Raw genomic sequence first — 21,531 nt, forward strand, 5'->3', positions numbered from 1 at the left:
TTTAACCCAGAGGGTCTCCAGTCATCCAACCTGGTCACCAGTATCAGCTTGCAGGGACATGTAGCTTTCCTTAACATAGAGAGCTACAACCCTGTCCCTTTTATCTACACAATCCCTCCTGAACAGGGTATAGCCATCTATACCCAAGGCCCAGTCATGGGTGGAGTCCCACCAGGCCTCCATTATCCCTATGACATCATAATTATTTGCACTGAGCAGGAGGACAAGCTCCTCCTGCTTATTGCCCAAGCTCCTGGCATTTGTGTACAGGCAAGCAAGTGTCCCCTTGGGGGCTCGTGCCTTGCCCACAGGTTGTACCAGGGCTGGGGCAAGGGTGAGCTCCCTTAAGTGCCTTGGCCCGCTGGCTTTGCAAGGGTTGCTCAGTGGGCCAGCAGTGGCGGTAGTCCCCCCGTACTCCAACAGGCTCAGTTTAAAGCCCGGTGAAGCAGGTCAGCCAGTCTAGCTGAGAAGAGCTCCTCCCCAGGGGAGAAAGGTGGAGGCCATCTCTTCCCAGCAGCTCACTGCCTCTCTTGCCAAAGAGTGGGCTGTGGTCATGGAAGCCAAAGCCTTCCCGATGACACCAGCACCTCAGTTTCATAGTAGCTAGAGTCGGAAGGGACCTAGGTAGATCATCTAGTCCGACCTCCTGCCTTGGCAGGAAAGAGCACCGGGGTCAGATGACCCCGGCAAGGTGCTCATCTAACTTCCTTTTAAAAATCCCCAGGCTAGGAGCCTACACCACTTCCCCTGGAAGCCGGTTCCAGGCCCTAGCCGCCCTGACTGTGAAGTAGCACCTCCTAATATCTAATCTAAACCTACCCTCCGCCAGCTTGTGACCGTTATTCCTGGTCACTCCTGGCAGTGCACGGGGGAACAGGGACTCCCCCAATACCTGCTGATCCCCCCTGACCAGTTTGTAGCAGGCCACAAGGTCCTCCCTTAACCTTCTCTTGTGGAGGCTAAACAGGTTCAGGTCCCGTAGCCTCTCCTCATAAGGCCTGCCTTGCTGACCCCTGATCATAAGAGTGGCCCTCCTCTGGACTCTTTCCATATCGTCCACATCCCTCTTGAAGTGTGGCGCCCAGAACTGGAAGCAGTACTCCAGCTGCGGCCTGACCAGTGCCACATAGAGGGGGAGGATCACCTCCCTGGACCTGCTCGAGATGCATCTGTGGATGCATGACAGGGTACGGTTGGCCTTCTTGACTGCCTCCCCACACTGCCGGCCCATGTTCATCGTGGAGTCAATGACGACTCCAAGATCCTTTTCCGTCTCCATGCTGGCAAGAGGGGAGTTCCCCAACCTGTAAGTGTAGTGCCGGTTCTTCCTCCCCATGTGCAACACCTTGCACTTATCAGTGTTAAACCCCATCCTATTCTCATCCGCCCACCGTTGCAACCTGTCAAGGTCAGCTTGTAGCCTATTGCACCCTTCTAGTGCACCCACATCCCCCCACATCTTAGTGTCATCAGCAAACTTGAACAGGGTGCTTTCTACCCCCTCATCCAAGTCACTGATGAAGATGTTGAACAGTGCGGGCCCGAGGACTGAGCCCTGCGGAACCCCACTGCCCACGTCCTTCCAGGTCGAGAAGAACCCATCCACTACCACCCTCTGGGTGCGGCCCTCCAACCAGTTGGCCACCCATTTGACCGTGTGGGCATCGACACCACAGTCTCCCAGCTTTTTGATGAGGACAGGGTGAGAGACAGTGTCGAAAGCCTTCCGGAAGTCCAGAAAGACTACATCCACAGCAACCCCTGCGTCTAATGATTTGGTGACCTGATCGTAAAAGGCCACCAGGTTGGTCTGACAAGACCTGCCACTGATGAACCCATGTTGGTTGCCCCTGAGCATGCATTCCCCCGCAAGGCCCTCCTGGATGTGTGCCAGGATAATTTTTTCAAAGAGCTTACCCGGGATTGAGGTAAGACTAACTGGCCTGTAATTTCCCGGGTCCTCTTTTTTTCCCTTTTTGAAGATAGGGACCACATTGGCCCTCTTCCAGTCCTCCGGCACCTCGCCAGAGCACCACGAGTGCTCATAGAGCCGCGCCAGGGGTCCCGCAATGACCTCGGCCAGTTCCTGTAGAACCCTAGGGTGAAGATCGTCCGGACCAGCGGACTTGAACACGTCCAGCCTCTCCAGAAGTACCCTAACTAACTCCTCGCTAACCCCTGGCCCAGGCGTGTCTCTCCCGGGGCCCGAGGGGGGCCCAGCAGGGAGGTGGCTGAACTGGTCCCTACTTAGGAAGACAGAGGCAAAGAAATCGTTAAATATGTTAGCTTTGTCATCTGGCGTGATGACTAAGTTGCCCATCGTGTCCTGCAGGGGCCCCACATTACCCGGGACCCTCTTTTTACCCCCTATGTATTTGAAGAAGGACTTCTTATTGTCCTTAATCCGGGAAGCTAGTCCTATCTCCATCTCTGCCTTGGCCCTCCTGACTGCCCCCCTACATCCTCCGGCGACTGTAACATAGTCCTTCTTGGTGATGACCCCATCCCTCCATTGGGTGTATGCCTCCCTTTTAGCAAGGAGACATTCCCGGATGCTCCTAGTGAGCCATGGGGGTTTATGTGCCCTCCTGCTCCCTTTGACCCTTGTTGGGATTACCTCCCTTTGGGCATGGAGGATCGTCTCCTTAAGGAGCAACCACTCACCTTCGACATCTGGCTCCCTTCCCCTCTGGGTCCTCAGCGCTTCCCCAACGATCCTCCTTAGCTTGTTGAAGTCAGCCCTCCTAAAGTCTAGGGCTGTTGCCTTGCTGCAGCCCTTTGCCACCTTACGCTGGATGGTGAATTCCAGCAAGCGATGATCACTGTCTCCCAGGTGGCCCATCACCCGCAGCCCCCTCACCAGGTCGTCACCCGTGGCCAGCACCAGGTCCAACAAGACGTCTCCCCTGGTGGGGCTGTGCACCTCCTGGGTTAGATGGAGGTCCTGCACTCTGGCTAAGAACCGACGTGAGCGGGCAGTCTTTGGTTCACTACCTGGATCCTCCTCTCCCTCCTCAGCCCATAGCCTGAGACTAGGAGGATCGACGAGAACACCACCTGTGCCCCCAGACCATTTAGCCCTGCTCCCAAATCCCTATAGTGCCTCATGAACCGGCTGGGAGCGCTCCAAGCCATGACATTGGTGCCCACATGAATAAGGAGCACAGGATAGTGGTCTGTGGGCTGGAGGAACTTTGGGATCTTCTCCGCAATGTCCCCCCAAGAAGCAGCAGACCTCCTGGACTAAGGGGTCGGGGCGGCAGATTGCCCTCTCAGTCCCCCTCAGGATGAAGTCTCACACAACAAACACCTTACGTTTTGTCTTGGGGAGAGTGGGGACAGTAGCTGCAGTTGGTGTCTGATGGCAAAAAGGGGTTGAATGTTTCTTCCTTCTTGGTATGATATTTTCTATTGCACAGGAGAGAGGGTTGATAGAATACATCTCCTAGCTGAGGCAGTTCTGTTGTGTAGAGGTTGTTCTCCAGGTATGCAAATTCAGCTCAAACAAAAGGCAGGGGTGGGATTCTCCAGGTCCGTGGATGTTAGATTTTTGTTTTTTGGTAAACGTTAAGAAGTTTTCATCTTGGAGAGACTATTTGGAGAGGCTATTTAGTTGGTCTAATAAAATACATCGCCTCTACCAAGATTTCTTCATATTCTAGAAAGAGATGCACTCAACACCCCCACATAGGTAAAAAGCTGCACTAAGACATGGATGTGCTAAGCACGTGCAAACTGTGCACATTTTACTTTCCTTACTATTTCTGTCTCCACTCCTGCTCTTCTTCATTCTTCAGCTGCCCTTACCCTAGCCTAGATGTTTTTCTTCACTGCCTATTGCTTCTCTTCCACATCCAATTGTTCACATTAGTACTTGCTAGCCAAAAAACCCACAGTAGACAACTAAGTGTTTCTTTGAGCTCCAAATGAATCCTCAGGTGGCCTAGTTTGAGAAACAGGCCAATAGGCAAGTGGGTCAATTAAGCAGGTGTTTTTATTGAACACAGTTGCCAGATTCTGTATTTAACTTTTTTATTAAGGACTATCCCTCATTAAAAAGCAAACAATTAATTCTTTATAGAAGGCAAGAATAAACTAGTGAAGATATTTCAGCAAAAAGTTACCCCCTTGGGATGTTGTTCCACAGTTCTTACTAGATGAGCACAGGGAAACAGTCGTATTCTATTTTGAACTCAGCTCTGCTAAGAGGCATGAATTCAGAACACACTGTTGGATATAGGAAACAATTTCTATCCCAGAATTAAGTCTTCCTATAGAAATGTCATGTTAAAATGGCATCTCTGTGGCAAACAGGAGCCATTTTACATTAGAATCAACCTTTGAAGACCAAACAATAAACTTAAAAAAAAAAATGAAAAGGGAAAGCTGAAGGTTACTTTGGAAAGCTATAGATTATCTGATTTATGTTTTCCTATACTCAATAACATTTTTGTGAATATTTTGTGCTTAGTATATCTGGGGGCCTAAACGACTTAGTAAATGTCTCTAAGCTTATGCTGTAAGGGAAACTTGCTCTGGGAGGTGTTGGTATCTATCACTCATCCCTACCAAAAATGGCGTACAATATTTTTAAGGAAAAATGCTGGGAAAGGGTGGGGAGGAAGGTAAGTGGGGAATAAAATGTAGATTATTATAAATACATTTCTGTCACAGCCCCCAAAGTGCACTACACTCTCATTTTGTTGAGGATTCTGTGATTTACCAATGGTTTCCTGCTTAAGTCACAGCCTGGAATGCAATAGAATGTTGTCATTTTATCAGATATGTGATTGGAAATGCAACCCAAATCTTATTTTATCTCACTTAGTCTTGCTTCAGCAGTTACTTCCAGATTTGAAAAAGCTGCTTCCAGCCTCATGTAAAAGCCAGCACTATTTAAAAGACACCAACTTTTCTAAAATTTCACCATACTATACTGCAAGTGAAGTCACGTTCCAACAACAACAACAAAATGCCCTGATGGAAACTACGTAGGAGAAACCAAATAACAGCTGTGTACCAGAATGAACGCACACCAAAAATCTATCAAAGACAAAAATACCTAATTACCTGTAGGTGCTCATTTCTCATAAGACAACTGCTTTCTCTCTCAAATCTCTCTAAACCTCAAAGGGAATTTACAAAACACCTTTCATAGATGAACCTACGAACTTCACCTATAAACCTACTGGATACAAAAAATCATGGACAGAATATAAACACTGGATTTATGGCATATTATAACTTGCCTGCCATCTGATAACCCCAGGTAACCTCGCTACATTTTACCAGCTACATTTTACCATTGGTCAACATTCCCCTCTTCTCCTCTCCCCGCACAACATACCTGTCTTGCACCTATCTACTCCTATCCCCTCTAAGCTTCCCTGCCATGCATTTGCATTTCACTGACCTGCATTTTGCATATTGCTTAAGCTTCTATTCCCTGCAGGACAGCACACAAACATCAGTAGACTCTCAGCAGACTCTCCCTATGCCCAAAGAAGTGTGTTTGTGCCTAAAACCTTATAAAGAACAAATTTTTCCAACTATTTACTTGGTCTAATAAAGATATCACATTTACCCAAAGAGCCTTGTCTGCTTATGTCCTTAGACAAACATGGCTATAACCAACACCCAAGAAAAAATGGACATGTTATTTTTTAATTTGAAAGATTTCCAAAATGGGCATGCCTTCCAAAACAGTGCTCTCATCTGAAAAGTCTCTGGCCTTTGTGGGGCAGAAGGTCATGGTTGGTAGATTTTTTTTTTAACAATATCTAAATCACCGCTTTAAAGCACAAAGTTAAAAAAAAAAACAAGATGCTTTGTGCTCCCTCTACTGGCTTTTCACTGAACTAAACTTCTACAAAAAGAACTACAACATCCTCTATAACCTTAATGCAAAAGGAGAGGTGTTTTACTACTTATAAAGGGAAACTAAATAATTCATGTTTTATTTTAAAGGGTGACCTGCAGAAGTATATTCCTGGAAAGGAATAATTAACCATTCATGGTAAATATATCCTTCTTCCTATAATTAATCATCATTAGCAAGTCGGGAATGAAAAGCACGCAGTTAATTTTTTTAAAGAGAGAAACATACTGCTCCTCTCAACTCAGTACAGAAAAAGTTGACAAATGTAAAGGGGAAAATGTCACTGGAGTTGAGAAATGAAGGGAAAAGATTATTTTAAATAGAGGAAAGTAATTAAAAACAATTTAAACCTAAACTAGAACATAACCATTATCATTTTATTTTATCATTATATTTTAAAACATAGGCTACAATTGATCGGAAATAAAGACCTTTTCCAGAAATATTTATCATATTTATAGTTTCATAGTTTCTAGGGTCAGAAGGGACCTGAGCAGATCATCTAGTCCGACCCCCTGCCATGGCAGGAAAGAATACTGGGGTCAAACGACCCCAACAAGATGTTCATCTAACCTCCTCTTAAACACCCCCAGGGTAGGAGCCTGCACCACTTCTCTTGGAAGTTGGTTCCAGACCCTAGCTGCCCTGACAGTGAAGTAGCGCCTTCTGATATCCAACCTAAACCTACCCTCTGCCAGCTTGTGACCGTTATTCCTGGTCACTCCTGGCAGTGCTTGGGGGAACAGTGACTCCCCCAATGCCTGCTGATCCCCCCTGACTAGTTTATAACAGGCCACTAGATCCCCCGTCAGCCTTCTCTTTTGGAGGCTGAACAGGTTCAGGTCCCGTAGCCTCTCCTCATACGGCCTGCCCTGTTGTCCCGATCATACGAGCGGCCCTCCTCTGGACCCTCTCCATGCTGTCCACATCCCTCTTGAAGTGCGGCGCCCAGAACTGGACGTAGTACTCCAACTGCGGCCTGACCAGTGCCACATAGAGGGGGAGGATCACCTCTTTGGACCTGCTCGAGATGCATCTGTGGATGCAGGACAAGGTGCGGTTGGCCTTCCTGACTGCCTCCCCACACTGCCGGCCCATGTTCATCTTGGAGTCAATGATGACCCCAAGATCCTTTTCCGCCTCCATGCTGACAAGAGGGGAGTTCCCCAACCTGTAGGTATGGAGCCAGTTATTCCTCCCCAGGTGCATCACTTTGCACTTGTCTGTGTTGAAACCCATCCTATTCTCATCCGCCCACCCTTGTAACCTGTCCAGGTCTGATTGTAGCCTGTTGCACCCTTCCAGTGTGCCCATGTCCCCCCACATCTTAGTGTCATCAGCAAATTTGAACAGGGTGCTTTTTACCCCCTCGTCCAAATCACTGATGAAGATGTTGAACAGTGCGGGCCTGAGGACCGAGCCCTGCGGAACCCCACTACCCACGTCCTTCCAGGTTGAGAAGGACCCATCCACTACCACTCTCTGGGTGTGGCCCTCCAGCCAGTTGGCGACCCATTTGACTGTGTGGGTGTCTACACCACAGCCCCCCAGTTTCTTAATGAGAACGGGGTGAGAGACAGTGTCAAAAGCCTTCCGGAAGTCCAGGAAGTCTATATCCACTGCTACCCCTGCATCTAATGATCTGGTGATCTGATCGTAAAAGGCCACCAGGTTGGTCTGACAGGACCTACCACTGATGAACCCGTGTTGGTTGCCTCTAAGCATGCAGTCCCCTGCTGGCCCCTCCTGGATGTGTGCCAGCATAATTTTCTCAAACGGCTTGCCTAGGATCGAGGTAAGACTAACCGGCCTATAGTTTCCCGGGTCCTCCTTCCTGCCTTTTTTTGAAGATGGGAACCACGTTGGTCCTCCGGTACCTCACCAGATCACCATGAGTGCTCATAAAGCCATGCCAGGGGACATGCAATGACCTCGGCCAGTTCCTTTAGAACTCTAGGGTGGAGATCATCCAGGCCGGCTGACTTAAATACATCCAACCCCTCCAGAAGCTCCCTAACTAAATCCTCGCTAACCCGTGGCCCACGTGTGCTTCCCCCGGGGCCCAAGGGGGGCCCAGCAGGGAGGTGGCTGTTCTGGTCCCTACTTAGGAAGATGGAGGCAAAGAAATCGTTAAACATGTTAGCTTTGCCGTCTGGTGTGACGACCAAGTTTCCCAACGCGTCCTGCAAGGGCCCCACATTACCCAGGACCTTCTTTTTACCCCCTATATATTTAAAAAAGGAATTCTTATTGTCCATAATCTGGGAAGCTAGTCCCAGTTCCATCTCTGCCTTGGCCTTCCTAACTACCCCTCTACATCCCCGAGCAACTACAGAATAGTCCTCCCTGGTGATGACCCCTTCTTTCCATTGGGTGTAAGCCTCCTTTTTAGCAAGGAGACATTCCCAGATGCTTCTGGTGAGCCACGGAGGCTTGTGTGCTCTCCTGCTCCCTTTGATCCTCGTTGGGATTACCTTCCTTTGGGCTTGGAGGATCGTCTCCTTAAGGAGCGACCACTCTCCTTGGACGCCTGGCTCCCCTCCCCTCTGGGACCTCAGCACTTCTCCAACTATCCTCCTTAGCTCGTTGAAGTTTGCCCTCCTAAAATCTAGGGCCGCTGCCTTACTGCATGCCTTTGCCACCTTGCGCTAGATGGTGAATTCCAGCAGGAATTTACTTGAATTTACTTGAATACAAGCTGAGGTTTTTCCCTCCAATTAGTATGGGGAGAAAAGCCCCTTATCTTACAATTGCATACAAGGAAATCTCACTAAATACACGGTCTATCATTAAACTTCTGACAGCAGTATGTCCTGAGCAATGGAAGCCAACTATGAAACTGCTTAAATGCAGCTAACACTGGGAGCATCATTTCTACACATGAAATTAAGGTGACGCAGTAAATTCTGGAGCATTTTCAGCTGCAGTACATTGCTCCCAGTTGCAATGCCTACACATGCGCCCAAGACAGCAGCACTATGAGCTGGGGCAGAGAACCCCTGGGCTGGTAACAGATTCGGGGGGGGGGTCGGGTCAGCCCCAGGCTCTGGGTGGCACTGTTGGGGGGAGGGGGGCGGGGCTGGCTAGTGCACAAGGGCAGAACCTGCAGTTGTGTGACTAGCTGACAGGCAGTCCACAGACTTTAGCTCCCTCATGCCCCAGTGACCCCGTCACAGTCTACGTATGCATTTCAGTCTATATGTACATTTCAGTGTAGTAAATAGCCCCACCACAAGATAGTACTACCTCTGACAGTACTATTTATGGCAGAGTTAATGTACTGTGCCATAATACCAGCACACATGTAGACTGTGACACTTTACTGCGGAGCCAATTAGTCTTCTCTACAGTAAAGTGCACATGTAGAGGTACCCACCGAATATAACTACAAAAAAAATGGTCCAAATTGGAGAAACATGCAAATGAGAATCTGCCACAAGGATGTGTTAGTGCAGCCCATTTGAATAAGACATAAGGTAGCGCCCTTTATGTGTAGTCCCCCTCACCGCGCACTCTTTCAAGTCCTAGTAGGCCACAGCACTGCATATATTTTTATTGCTACTTCACTCCCACTGCTGAGCTATGCCTTTCTTTCCCTTTTTCAATGATTCCTGTTTCTTCACCAGCCTTAAATGTCTGAAAATATCAAACAGGGCCTCAAACAGTTTACCTAGAATCTCTCTGTTGCACCCCTCTCTCAACCTGTTACATGTGATTAGTATGGCCCTGGCCTACATGAGGTAAAGCAGGGCCAGGTTGCCCTGCACCTCATCTGCATGCAAAGTTTTGCAGAATCCCAGGAATTATGACAAGAACACCTAGTTCCAGTTGAGTGGGGGCTAATTAGTGGGAAGTATCTGGACTACACACACATACTGAGCGGTGCCAATTGGGGGGAAAAACTTGTCTTGTGTTCAAATAAACATGGTACTTACTGCATGAAGCAAATGATAGCAACAACTACATATTTCTAAAAATGTTTCAGGTCTTTATTTGTAATTGAAATGTTCTCTAAAACTAGCACACACACACACACACAGCTATACATACAAACCATGGATTACTATTAAACATTTATCACAAAACTTAGTGGTTAAGGCTGAGAAATGTAAATGATCTCCATTATTTAGCGAAGAAAAAAAATATGAAGTTGGAGAAGGAAGCATTTATTTATATAAACTTTGAGGCTCGTCTCAAAAAAAGTAACTTTTCAGTTAGAATATAGAAAGAAGAATAAAACCTCACCTTATCATAAAGCATCCATCCAATATATTTCAAGTAACTATCATTTAAGAATGTATCAGGGTACATTTTCATCCAGCTACCAATTTCTTCAATGCAAATAGCCCGGATCTCAGGAATCACATCACTGTAAAATCATACAAGTGTATTGTAAACCAATTCATAAATGCCCAAAAGTATCAATTTAATTATTTTTCCCCAGTACAAAAACCACAAGTTGTAAATATTCGGAACTCCTACTTGTAGCATTTCATGTATCCATATATTAATGTGTAAACTATGTCTTTAATCTATATACCCCACAGAGAATCTGCTATTACTTAAAGGACCTGCTTTTATCTCTAAGTTTCTCATTACAATTATTTTGAAGCTGGGAAGATGTTTCAGCTATAAAACTTACTGCTGTCTTGCCAGGAGGAAGAAAAGAAAAGCAGTGTGAATGACAATACATATCAAGGTCATTTTCTTAACCAAAATCAGTTTGTTCAAACAATTCAGTCTTAAATGCTTTGTTTGGAACTCTAACTGCCCCTTGGATTTATGCTGGACTTAGCATCTAAACAATATATAAAAGATGCCCTTAAGGTGTGTACATATGCTTTACAGATTCATTTTTATACCTTTTGTTCCTGAAAGCTGAGCTGAATTTTAAGCTTCAGGAAAAGAAGAGCATCTTCCTATGCATTAGCTTAGCATTTAGCATTTGTATGGTGGGAGTGGAGGGTCTTTGGGTACTATTATTATTCTTACCGATAACGTTGTAAAAATGTCCCTTTGAAAATTGCGTTCATCATATTCTGTATTTCCAGGGGTTTCTGCTCACACTGAAACACAAAAAAGAATGGAATGTTCTCTGAGTAGGGACTCCAGAAATCCCTTTCATACTAGGGAAAATCTGCACCCCTCTGATATCATTACACTGGTGCAAATCCCCGATATTTATTTTAAATTGGTGCCACAAGTAAATAGGAGTGCACCCCAAGTACACCAGTGTTTTGCCTTTGTATTGCTACATCAAAATGAAAGGTCAGTGGGTACCACCTACAATCCAGAAACAAAGATATCTCACACAAGATGTCTGGTAGAAAGAGAAGTCTTGTCCTTGTAATACATGGAAGGAGTGGTACACCCCATTATATGGCCAGTGTATAGAGTCTATTAATGAATCTGGACTGATGGCAGGGGATACGCAAGCTAGGAAATGGACAATTGCATTTTCACCAAGCCCTGAAAAAGATAATTTGGTAAAAACCTATCAATTCTGTGCAATAAAAAGATGCCATTTCTTTCTTTGTTGGCTCAAGCGACCAGGATCATGAAGCTCAGAATAGCCGTGAGCTGCATTTCCCCCCAGCCAGCCACCTTTCACTACAGAAGCTACTACTTCTTACAGAACAGCCATACCCACAAGGCAGTTCAAAAGACTCATTTCAATGTGAGCTCAGTGGGGTAAAGACTGGGTTCATGTTTGTATAGTATAAACCTACCTCAGCCCTCAGAAGATAATGAGTTTGTGTGGTGAAGGGGTGTTGGGAAAGTAACAGGGAAGGAAATGGAGGCTGGGTAGCAGCAGACACATGACCCTTACTTTAAACTGGAATCACATGGCATTTTAAGAATCCTTTGATCATAAAACGATAAATCCCACAATCCTTCATGCATTTTCATTCAGCTTTCACTTGGACAAAGTCCAAAGTAAGACTTGAGCAAAAGATCTACAGTTCCATTTACAGTTTGTGGGAACTCCGTTTTGCACACATGCATATGTCAAAACTGCTACTGCAAACAGAACCATGTACAAAAAAAGACAGTTCATGGACCCATCATATCCAATTTAAAGAGACAAGTACCAGAACAGAAATCTCAAAGAATAGTACATAGCTCAAGTATTTGCCTCAAACATTTCTGTTTGAATGCATTACCACAGTTCTGAGCCCATTAAAACAAAACCTTAACAGCACACCACTGAGGATGCTTAGGAAGTATCACCTCCGTACAGCTCAAAAAATTACATCATCCCTGAGTAAGCCACCAGCCACCTCTATTCTTACATCTTCACCCAGTTCCCCAACTAAAAAAGTAAGCCAACCTCTTTCCTTTTTCTCTCTAGCTGATCCAACCTGCAGTTGGTCCTCTTGCCAGTAATCCTATTCTTCTCCACCTCATACAGCCTTTGTGTATTATGTTTACTGACATCAAGATTCAGACGTACTCTTACAAGAGCTGTCAGAAGCTTCAAAGCTGAAACGGAAGAGAAACCAAGCAAATAAAACTCAGCTAATATGCCACATAAAAGTCACCTTTTTGCCAAAAAGCATTTAAAAATCAAATTAACACTATTCCTGCTAAATTAAAAAAACTATTTGTATCAGAGGATTTCCTCCTAAATGACAATTTTAGTAAGACATTCTAATAAGCAAAAAAATAGAAAATAAGATATTCCCTTTCATATTAATTTTTGGAGGAAAGGAGAACTAGAGAAAGAACACTAAATATGAAAGGCAATGACAACTTACACATTTATTATCTCAACAGTTACAAGAGATGTTGCTAAATAATGAAATGCACCTTATCCACTGTGCAAACAATCTGTATTCCTAGTTCCTTTCACAAAACAGAATTTTGGGGTGCTGAAGTCTTCAACACATCTGCTTTACCTAAAGCCTGAAGTCTAACCCTACCACATCTACATTTCTGTCCGATACATGCTGAAGTGAGTTATTTATATTACAGACACAACTATAACATGCTAGGTACTGTCAAGACACAAAGAAAGACAATCTCTGCCTTACAAAGCTGACAGTCCTTTAACTTTTGATCACTTTGTTTCTTTTACCACGTTAATCATTAAAACTCTAGTGGCAGCAATGGGAGGTATGTTTACCTGCTAAAGTGCTGGTGTGCCTAAATGCTCTGACCATTGAGTCTGCTAGCCCTGTGAGCAGCGAGATGACTGTATCCATTAGGTAACTATCATAAAGGATGCTGCACTGGCACTGCTGGATCAGCACTGCAGTGAACTCACAGAAATTGGCTTTGAACTTCTTCCAGTAGGGTCCTGGCTTGATAAGGGGATAGTCTTCATTGTCCTACAGGGAAAGGAAGGGTAGGGGAAAAGAGAAGAAGTATAAAAAAAACACATTTATTTTGAAATGGCCAGCCTATTTGCTGCTTGAATTTCTCTCCATTTGCATCTGTAAAAGGACTGTCCCATTTCAGTTTTTGTTACAGTTTCTCATCAGTTCAGGCAGAAGTTCTCCTGCTTCATGAAGGAGACCATGTTAACCTTTAAAGCCCTCATGGGACTGTAACCTCACCATTTTAGAAAATGTTTAGAATATTCACAGAGGTGACTGCAGTAAAGAGTGACAGTAAGGATAAAACACCTTAAGAACCAATCTGTTACAGATCCCTACCACAGAAGAAGTGTAAATTATGTTGTGCATAACTAGTGGCGTAAGAAGATTTGCAGCCCTTTGTGGAATAACCACGGCATCTCTCCTGGAGACACAACAACTACAGTCAATAGAAAAAAGACATAAATGGTAGAGATCATGTTCCATTTGGATAGAATTGTTGCTGGGTATGGGGTATTCAGTTACTCTGCAGTGGTAATGTAAATCTAGAAGAATTGTTTTTGAGGTATTTGTGGGCAAGAAGTGAGAGGGAGAGGTAACAAACATAAATTAAAACCAGCTGGAAAGAGAGAGAGAGGAAAAAAAAACCACACTTGGGTACTGGTCTTGGATTTCAACACAGCCAATTAAAAAAAAAACCAATGCAGAAATGTCATACATTTACTATCTGATAAAAGGCTGAATGAAGATGCTGAGCTTTTTCAATTTCTTCTGAAGCCCCTGGGTGCACCTTGTGGTCACGCTTAAAATCAAGAGCATTCATCTAAAGCTACTTTGAAGTTGCACTGGTACTCAAAGAGTTAAAAGGAAATTTGAGTAAAAGGTCTTGTTTTACCATGTCCACTGGCCAAGTAACCGTCAGAATCCAAGGATATGCCATGAATTTCTTGTACTGCAACCCTGTTTCCTATATTGTGAGAGACATCATTGTAAGGACTTTTGATGAAGCACAGAAGTCATTTTGAAAGATTTTAAATGCTTAAAAAAATACACACACAATGCACATTGTATGCCAAGGTTTAAAATGCCATTTAAACTTGAGTTTGTATTTATTATACACCCCTGCATATCACAGCACACTCAGTAATATCTTATCTTTTTCCACTTGGTTTGGTTTTAGCTACAACTATCACATGCTTCAATACAAGTTCAATGGGTTTTTATTTAAAAATCGTCACTCCAATTATGGCAAGCTTTGCATAAACTTTGTCAGCCAAAACATGCAGAGTACAATCCTCTATACTCTAAAGAGAAAGATACAGAACTTTTCCCCAGTTGTCTAAATACTTATTAGATACCAACCATCTAACTTAGCACAGTAAAAAAAAAAGAAAGAAAGAAAGAAACCACCAGGAAAATCCCAATTCACAGGAGTACAGATATGTTTATATGTGCTAGCCATATTTCAAAATCTCCAGTCATGACTAAGTAATCCCTCTGGCAAATCAGCAACCTTTCTAAATCCCACTCTTGAAGATTTAGCCAAATTATATCTGCAAGTAAACCAAGAAAAAGGATCTCAAACCTGAGGTCTACATAATATAGGACTTTGCCACAGTATAATACAAAGACTGCACAAAATCTAAATTTGCGTGTAAAAATAAAGTTAAGTTTGTGCTTTTGCAATTAAAATCTTACAACGGCAAATCAAGTGCCATTTGGTTCAATTCACTAAATCTACAGTTATTTATTCAAGACAATAGTTTAGAAGTGTGAACTCCCCAGGTCCTCATTAATCTCCCTGATGGAGTGTTTCCACTACCATTTGGTTTTACTTTAAAAGGTCAGTGTTATCCACTTTACCACTAAGGGGGGTGGGAAATACAGTTAACAAGAGGACAAAGAGCTATTGCAAGAAAGGAGATGTTATAAAAAGAAAGAGAAGACATACAATGAGGACAAAAGTCTGGGTGGACTGATTTAAATCAAATTGGTTTAAATCATGGATTGAAATCAGCAAGCCAAAAGCCTGAATTAAATCATTCTTTTGGGAGTTTTTTTTTTAAATCAACTTTTCCACTGTATTTTTGTTGTTGTTTTTTTAAAGAAGTTTATTTTCATTTGGTTAATATAACAATTAAAGCATGATGATTTAAAACTAAATACCATTTTTAAAGTAGATTTGGTACATTTCCTACGTACACAAACAGTAATTTACACACACACACACACAAAATATAAAATGTGTACATGTATAAAAACTGTATTTAGTTGTAAATCAACATGCTTTAATTTTTACCTCAACCGACAAAAAACGTGACCCACGCTGATGTCTCAAACATATCTACTTTACCTAAAGCTTAATTTCTTCCAATGAAGTCCAGGCATATTACTATAAAAGCTAATCTTATATCTTGTCTATACAGCTTTCAGTAAGCATTTTATCTGCATAGTAATGGAGGATCAGGTCAAGTGTTCACAGCTGTAAAGATTTGTTTTGTTTCTTAATTCCATAAATATTTCCTTGCAGCCTCAAAAAAAAACCCAGTCTCTCGAACAAAACTACTATACATCAGCAAGTGCTAGGGACCTCCATATTACTAGAGTTTTGTACTTCCATTACTCCTGAATTGTTTTGATTAGCAGATTTAACTATTTTCTGCCAAGCTTACAGTCGAGTCAACAATGCTCAGTGGTACAAATGACTATTATAATTGTTCTGGAATTCTCCCCTCAACAAATCGCTCAATGTTCTTCAGCTTAATTAGGAATCAGTTTGTTCTTCAAGCGGTTTTTCCAGCCAGTTAAAGGCAGCAAAAACACAGTGAGCCACTTCAGACATAATTCCAGCTGCAGAAATGATGACTTAAAACAAGTCTTAACATACGAGTACAAAATGAGTCAAAATGCTGGATGAAGTTGCTAAAAACGTCAGGCAGCACAAGTAATTTAAAGGTTCTTTAGGAATTATTCTCTTATTAGAACAAGAGCAAAAAAATAGTATTTCAGAACGCTAATGTGGAATCCACATTCCTGAAATAAGAAAAAAAAGTCAATGACTGAAGTATTTAGAATTGTGCTGAAAAACACTTCTCTTTTGGATCTTAAATAATACAATCATGGTCAATTTGAAAAAGTTAAGTTGCAATGCAGCACCTCAACAAGTTGGTAGCCCTGACCCTGCCAGCACCTGCCCAACATGTCTGATTTCATTGACATAATGAACTGACCAGAACTGTCACTTTGGATTCATGCCTTTCAATAGGGCTACTTAAATACAAGTAAATTAAGGACTACCCACAATGATTATTATAATTATAAATTAATAAAAGTATTCATTAATAATTTGATATTACGAATTAAAAGAGTATGAACTCTAGGAAAGTTAAAGTCAGGGTTGAAAAAGTCAGATTCTTCCATTTACTGGTACCTTACAAGAAAGGTAAGGGCTTGAGCAAAGGGCTTGAGGAATATCTGGTGCAAGTACTAATGAAATGTATTTTCAAGCAAAAAATGTTCCACTTGTAGAACCCACATCAGAAAATATAAGTTTGATTTATTATTTTATTAAGAGGACACAGTATTCAGCCTCTAAGAGAACTCCTTCTCAGGCCAGAAGAAAAGGGTTCCAAAGCAACAATATACCTGAGGAGGATGGCAACACTAACCGCTTCCTTGCACCTTGATAATGCCTACCACTACCATAAGTGCTACAGCCAAGCTCCCAACATATCCCCAACACCCCCCACCACAACTACACCCCACAACAGTGCCATCACCATTCCTGGATCTCCAGAAATGTACTATAACTCGTTCAGGGCATCAAATGCCCTGATGGAAAATATGTAGGAGGAACCAAACAACAACTGTGCACCAGAATGAACGAGCACCAAAAATCCATCAAAGACAAAAATATCCAAATAGCTGTGGGGGCACACTTCTCACAAGACAATCACCCCCTCTCTGATCTCTCAGTTCTAATCCTCAAAGGGAACTTACAAAACACCTTTAACAGAAGAGCCTACAAACTTCACTTCATAAATCTACTGGATACAAAAAATCATGGACTTAATACAGACATTGGATTTATTACACATTAGAACCTATCTGACATCTGATACCACAGGTAACCTGCCTCCAGCTGGCCACTTGCATGCCTTAGCACATTTCCCTCCCTTCCCATCATCTTCCTAACTTCCATTCATTTGCATTTTCACAGACATGCTTGTTGTAAATTAGCTTCTTTTGTACCTTGGACCACACACAACAGAGTCTCCCTAGGCCTGACAAAGGGTGCAAACATGTTTTTCCAACTATTTACTGGTATAATAATGATATCACATCTACCCAAAGAACCTTGCCTGACAACATAAATGAGAGGCAGCCAGGAGTTTTAAAGATAATGAACTTTAGTAAGATGTCATAAATCATTATCACTTAATATTCTGATATCATGAATGTATTATCATTTTTAGTGTTACCACGTCAAAGAAGGTTATATAAAACTCAAATAATCAACAACATGAGAAAGTCAGGGTGGACTGATTTACATCAAGTTGATTTATATCACTGATTTAAATCAGCAACCCAAAGGCCTAATTTAAATCATTCATTTTTTAATCAAGTTTCCCATTGTATTTTTGTTGGTTTTTTACAGAAAAGTTTATTTTCATTAGTTGATGCAACAATTAAAGCATGTTGATTTAAAACTAGTTTTTACAGTTGATTTGGTACATTTCCTACATACACAAACACACACAAAATTATATAAAAGTGTACTTAGTTGTATTATTAACATTTCAATTGTTGTGTCAACCAATGAAAATAAACCTCTCTCTAAAAAACAACAAAAGTCTATACATTGTTTGTTAATTTTTTTAAATATACAGTAAAAGCTATGTTATCCAGCATTTACCATTCAGAATGCTCTATTAACCAGCAGCTGTCCCACTGTGGCATGTCCAGTTTTGCCGCCACAAGCCAAGTCCCACTTCTTCCTTGTGGACCACAGACCACGGCAAAGCAACCTGCATGGGGCCCCTCTCCCTGTCCCCCAGCACACTGACGCCAGGGAGTGAAAGTCCTGGTGCGCTGGACACAGCAGGAGGGGTAGTGGCCCAAACAGTCAAAGACGCCTCCAACCTGCTGGGCTGCAGAGAAGTATAGCGCTTAGATAACCAGCATATTTGATTAACCGGCAGCCCCCATTCCCCATGGATGCCGGATAACAGAGCCTTTATTGTAGATAGCTTGTAATATTTTTAATATATACATATTTAATTATAAAGCTTAACATATTTGGATTTTTAGAAATCCTACATTTTAGTATACTATAAAACAGTGAAAAATATATTTCTTATTCACTATATAACTAAATTTTGCTCGTATTTGTATTAAGTTGCTTTAAGATGGCAAGTTGAATTTAATTAAACATGCAAAACCAGCATTTCAAATTTCATAAGCATAACTTTAATGTTTTGGATACAGAAACTTTTTTTATTAATCAAAACATGGCACACATTAACAACTAACTAATGTATTAAACACTAGTATTTACTGTTATGGTATTAGAAGTATAAACTCTGGTTAATTAATTAAACTAATTATTTAATACTCTGGGGTAAATTTCCAAAATGCCTAGGTAAAAGTAATTTGAGCTTAAGTTCCTATTTGCTTAAGTCTCTTTAAAATAAGAGAGCCATTTTTTTCTTTCAAATTTTCAGAACTTGTCAACCTTATCCTCCTCCCCCTTTTTTTCCACAGGCTAGAAGAGAAAAAACAAGCGTTCCTGCTTTTTGAGCTCCCAGTTAAGTTTCTCAGCTTTGAATGAAACAGTCTAAATAAAGACATACCCATTCAGCATCCGCAGAAGAGGCTGCAACTGAAAAAAGCTGGTCTAGCCCTTCAAACAAACTCTAGTTCCAGGTGCTTTGTTAGTGACTTCTACCAGTTCAATGCTGTAACTCTCTTCAAAACATCCTCAGCAAACATATACTGCCTGAATGGTTCATTTCAGTGTATTTGGCATATCATCTACATTTCTCTTTAGTCCCATGTTGACTACTTTAGCCATGACCTGTCTATCAATTTTGTCTTGATTTTCTGCACGTGTGGTCATCAGAATAGGCCAGTTCTTAATAAAAAGCTCAAAGCAATCAACCACTGAATTCTATCATACATCTTGGTGGAGAATTAGCTTAGATCTCCCAGATCTGTTCAGTGAAGCTGAAGCAAACAGGTTGTTAGGGAAGCATTTTTCAATTTCAACATTTTCCTTTGTTCTTGGAGTTCTTAAATCTTTGGCTAAAAGAAGCATCATAGGAGCACAGCAGCCATACAGTATAAGTTTCAGGTTTGCTTCATTATCCTCTTCTAAATTACTTCCATCTTGGCTACATTTTCAGCATTAGGTTCCAACACTAGGATCCAGCATTAGGATCAGTGAGGACTTTGCTGATCTTTTGCATTCAGTACTATACCACCAACAAGCCTTGCAATGTAAAACCCCCAATACATGAAATAGTGTCATATTTTTTAAGCTTGACCTCAAAAGTTAGATGTTTTCCCTCATCCTTATATAGAAGAAAATCTGCCATTAATTTGAGTTTTTAGTAGTGGCTCACTGACTCAACGTATTATTTTCTTTAAATTATTTTAATAGACTAGACAATTGCCTGTCAGGAATGACTGGGGAGGGACGGAGTGCCACCACCCCATGCTGCCAAAAGTTCCCTTAAAGGTGAGGAGGGAGAGCTTGCTTCACCATCCCCTCTGTCCCCCTCGGCCAGTACTCTGCCGCCACTCGCTCCCCTGCTCTGTCACCACCACCTGCAAGGACCAGGGCCGGGGGGGATGGCGGAGGCAAAGCCAGCAGCTCTGGCCTTTTCCCCCGCTCCAGCCACTCTGTCGCTGCTGTCATTATGGCACTCTGCTGCTGAGCCACCGCCGCCACCTCCTGTCCAGAACGCTCTTGGAGCACTCTGATTGGTCGTTTCAGACAACCCATCAGAGTGTGAATCCAATATTACGGACAGACAAACAGACAGACAAAGTCTTTTATAATATTAAAATCATAATAAATTTGTACCTTAGCCTATGCTGTCTTAAAATTTCATTTTAAGCTGGCTTATGTTTAAAAGGAACACTTATAATGTTATAATTTAAATTAAAAAAGTAAAAAAAAATTCTGACAAATTAAAAAATCTATTTTTTAATTTTTTTTTTAAATAAATCAAATTTTATCCACCCTGAAAAGAGTACCAGCTGACTGTAACTTTTGTTAGCAGCTCAATATTAAACTATTTTCAGTATTTTCAAAGGGCACTTACCAACCACATACCAAAGATAAATATATTTATCACTCCATAGACAATAAAATGGAAAAACATTTTGTTGCTAGCTTGCTTTTACTGGGAAAAGTAGCTAAATGCAAGAACTGGTAAGACTGCCAGGCAGAGTTGCAGCCTCCATAACATTCTTCACATTTTAATTTTAGTTTCCAAGGCTCACCTGAGTACAGTAACCTGATAAGAAGGGATCCTGGTTTTCCGATAAAATTTTTTTCCCAGTTTTCAGGTTAAAAAAAGTAATCCAAAATCCACATTTTTCTGTGATTAAAATGGAACGAGTGTAATACATAGATGCATAAATAGTGGTGTTTCATTTTGATCACGGAAAAACGTGGACTTTTGGTTACTTTATTTAACCCGAAAATTGGGAATTTTTTTAAATCAGAGAAAACCAGGATCCCTGCTTGTAAGCAAGCACAGTTAAGATACACAACATACCCATCCTCTTTGGTTCAACAGCCCAAACAACAAGTGGGTCAATTAGCACAGCTTCTGAAAAGAAGCCTAGAGGCAGGATCAAACTTGTACTCCTAGAGCTATAACAAGATACTTTAACCACTCTGCCACTACCCCTTTCAGAAACAAGAATACACTCCAGTATTTTGCTCCCAATATAATGCTGGTTTTCATTTTAGGAGTCCAGAAAGCTTTTCCCTTAGGGGACATGATCATATTTTTAAAGAGCGAGTGAATACAGACATTAATGGAAGACATATCGAGTAAAACAACACCATCTAATTTGCATGTTAAATAAAACTTATTGGTCATTTTAATGAGCCTTATGAAATCAGTTTCTTGTTGACTACCTCATCAAAGGTCTCTGTCATTTTCTGTATTACATCACTCTTGGGTAAACTTTGGAACATCTCAGCTGTCACCATTCCTAGAGTGGCAAAAATCAAAAATGGAAATTAAAACAACACTTAAATCTACAGCAACACATAATATTATAAAAACTACCCAGTTCTTACTGTAGTGACCTCAG

General features: G+C 42.0%; 1 protein-coding gene across 3 annotated transcripts in view; it reads right to left on the reverse strand.

The window, feature by feature from the left end:
- The window catches only part of LOC149874607 (cohesin subunit SA-2-like), a 99,473-nt gene that overhangs the window by 61,970 nt on the left and 15,972 nt on the right, over positions 1 to 21,531 (reverse strand). For all 3 annotated transcript variants that reach the window (XM_090064485.1, XM_090064469.1, XM_090064476.1), the window contains 6 exons: positions 21,353 to 21,429; positions 14,093 to 14,164; positions 13,005 to 13,209; positions 12,210 to 12,361; positions 10,871 to 10,944; positions 10,124 to 10,247 (listed from right to left, as the gene is read on the reverse strand). In XM_090064485.1, coding sequence (XP_089920611.1) covers positions 10,124 to 10,247; positions 10,871 to 10,944; positions 12,210 to 12,361; positions 13,005 to 13,209; positions 14,093 to 14,164; positions 21,353 to 21,429 — 704 coding nt within the window. The remainder of the gene's footprint in view (positions 1 to 10,123; positions 10,248 to 10,870; positions 10,945 to 12,209; positions 12,362 to 13,004; positions 13,210 to 14,092; positions 14,165 to 21,352; positions 21,430 to 21,531) is intronic.

This window comes from Crocodylus siamensis, chromosome 1, assembly GCF_052110815.1.
Source record: "Crocodylus siamensis isolate JL-2025a chromosome 1, ASM5211081v1, whole genome shotgun sequence".
Taxonomy (NCBI): Eukaryota; Metazoa; Chordata; order Crocodylia; family Crocodylidae; genus Crocodylus; species Crocodylus siamensis.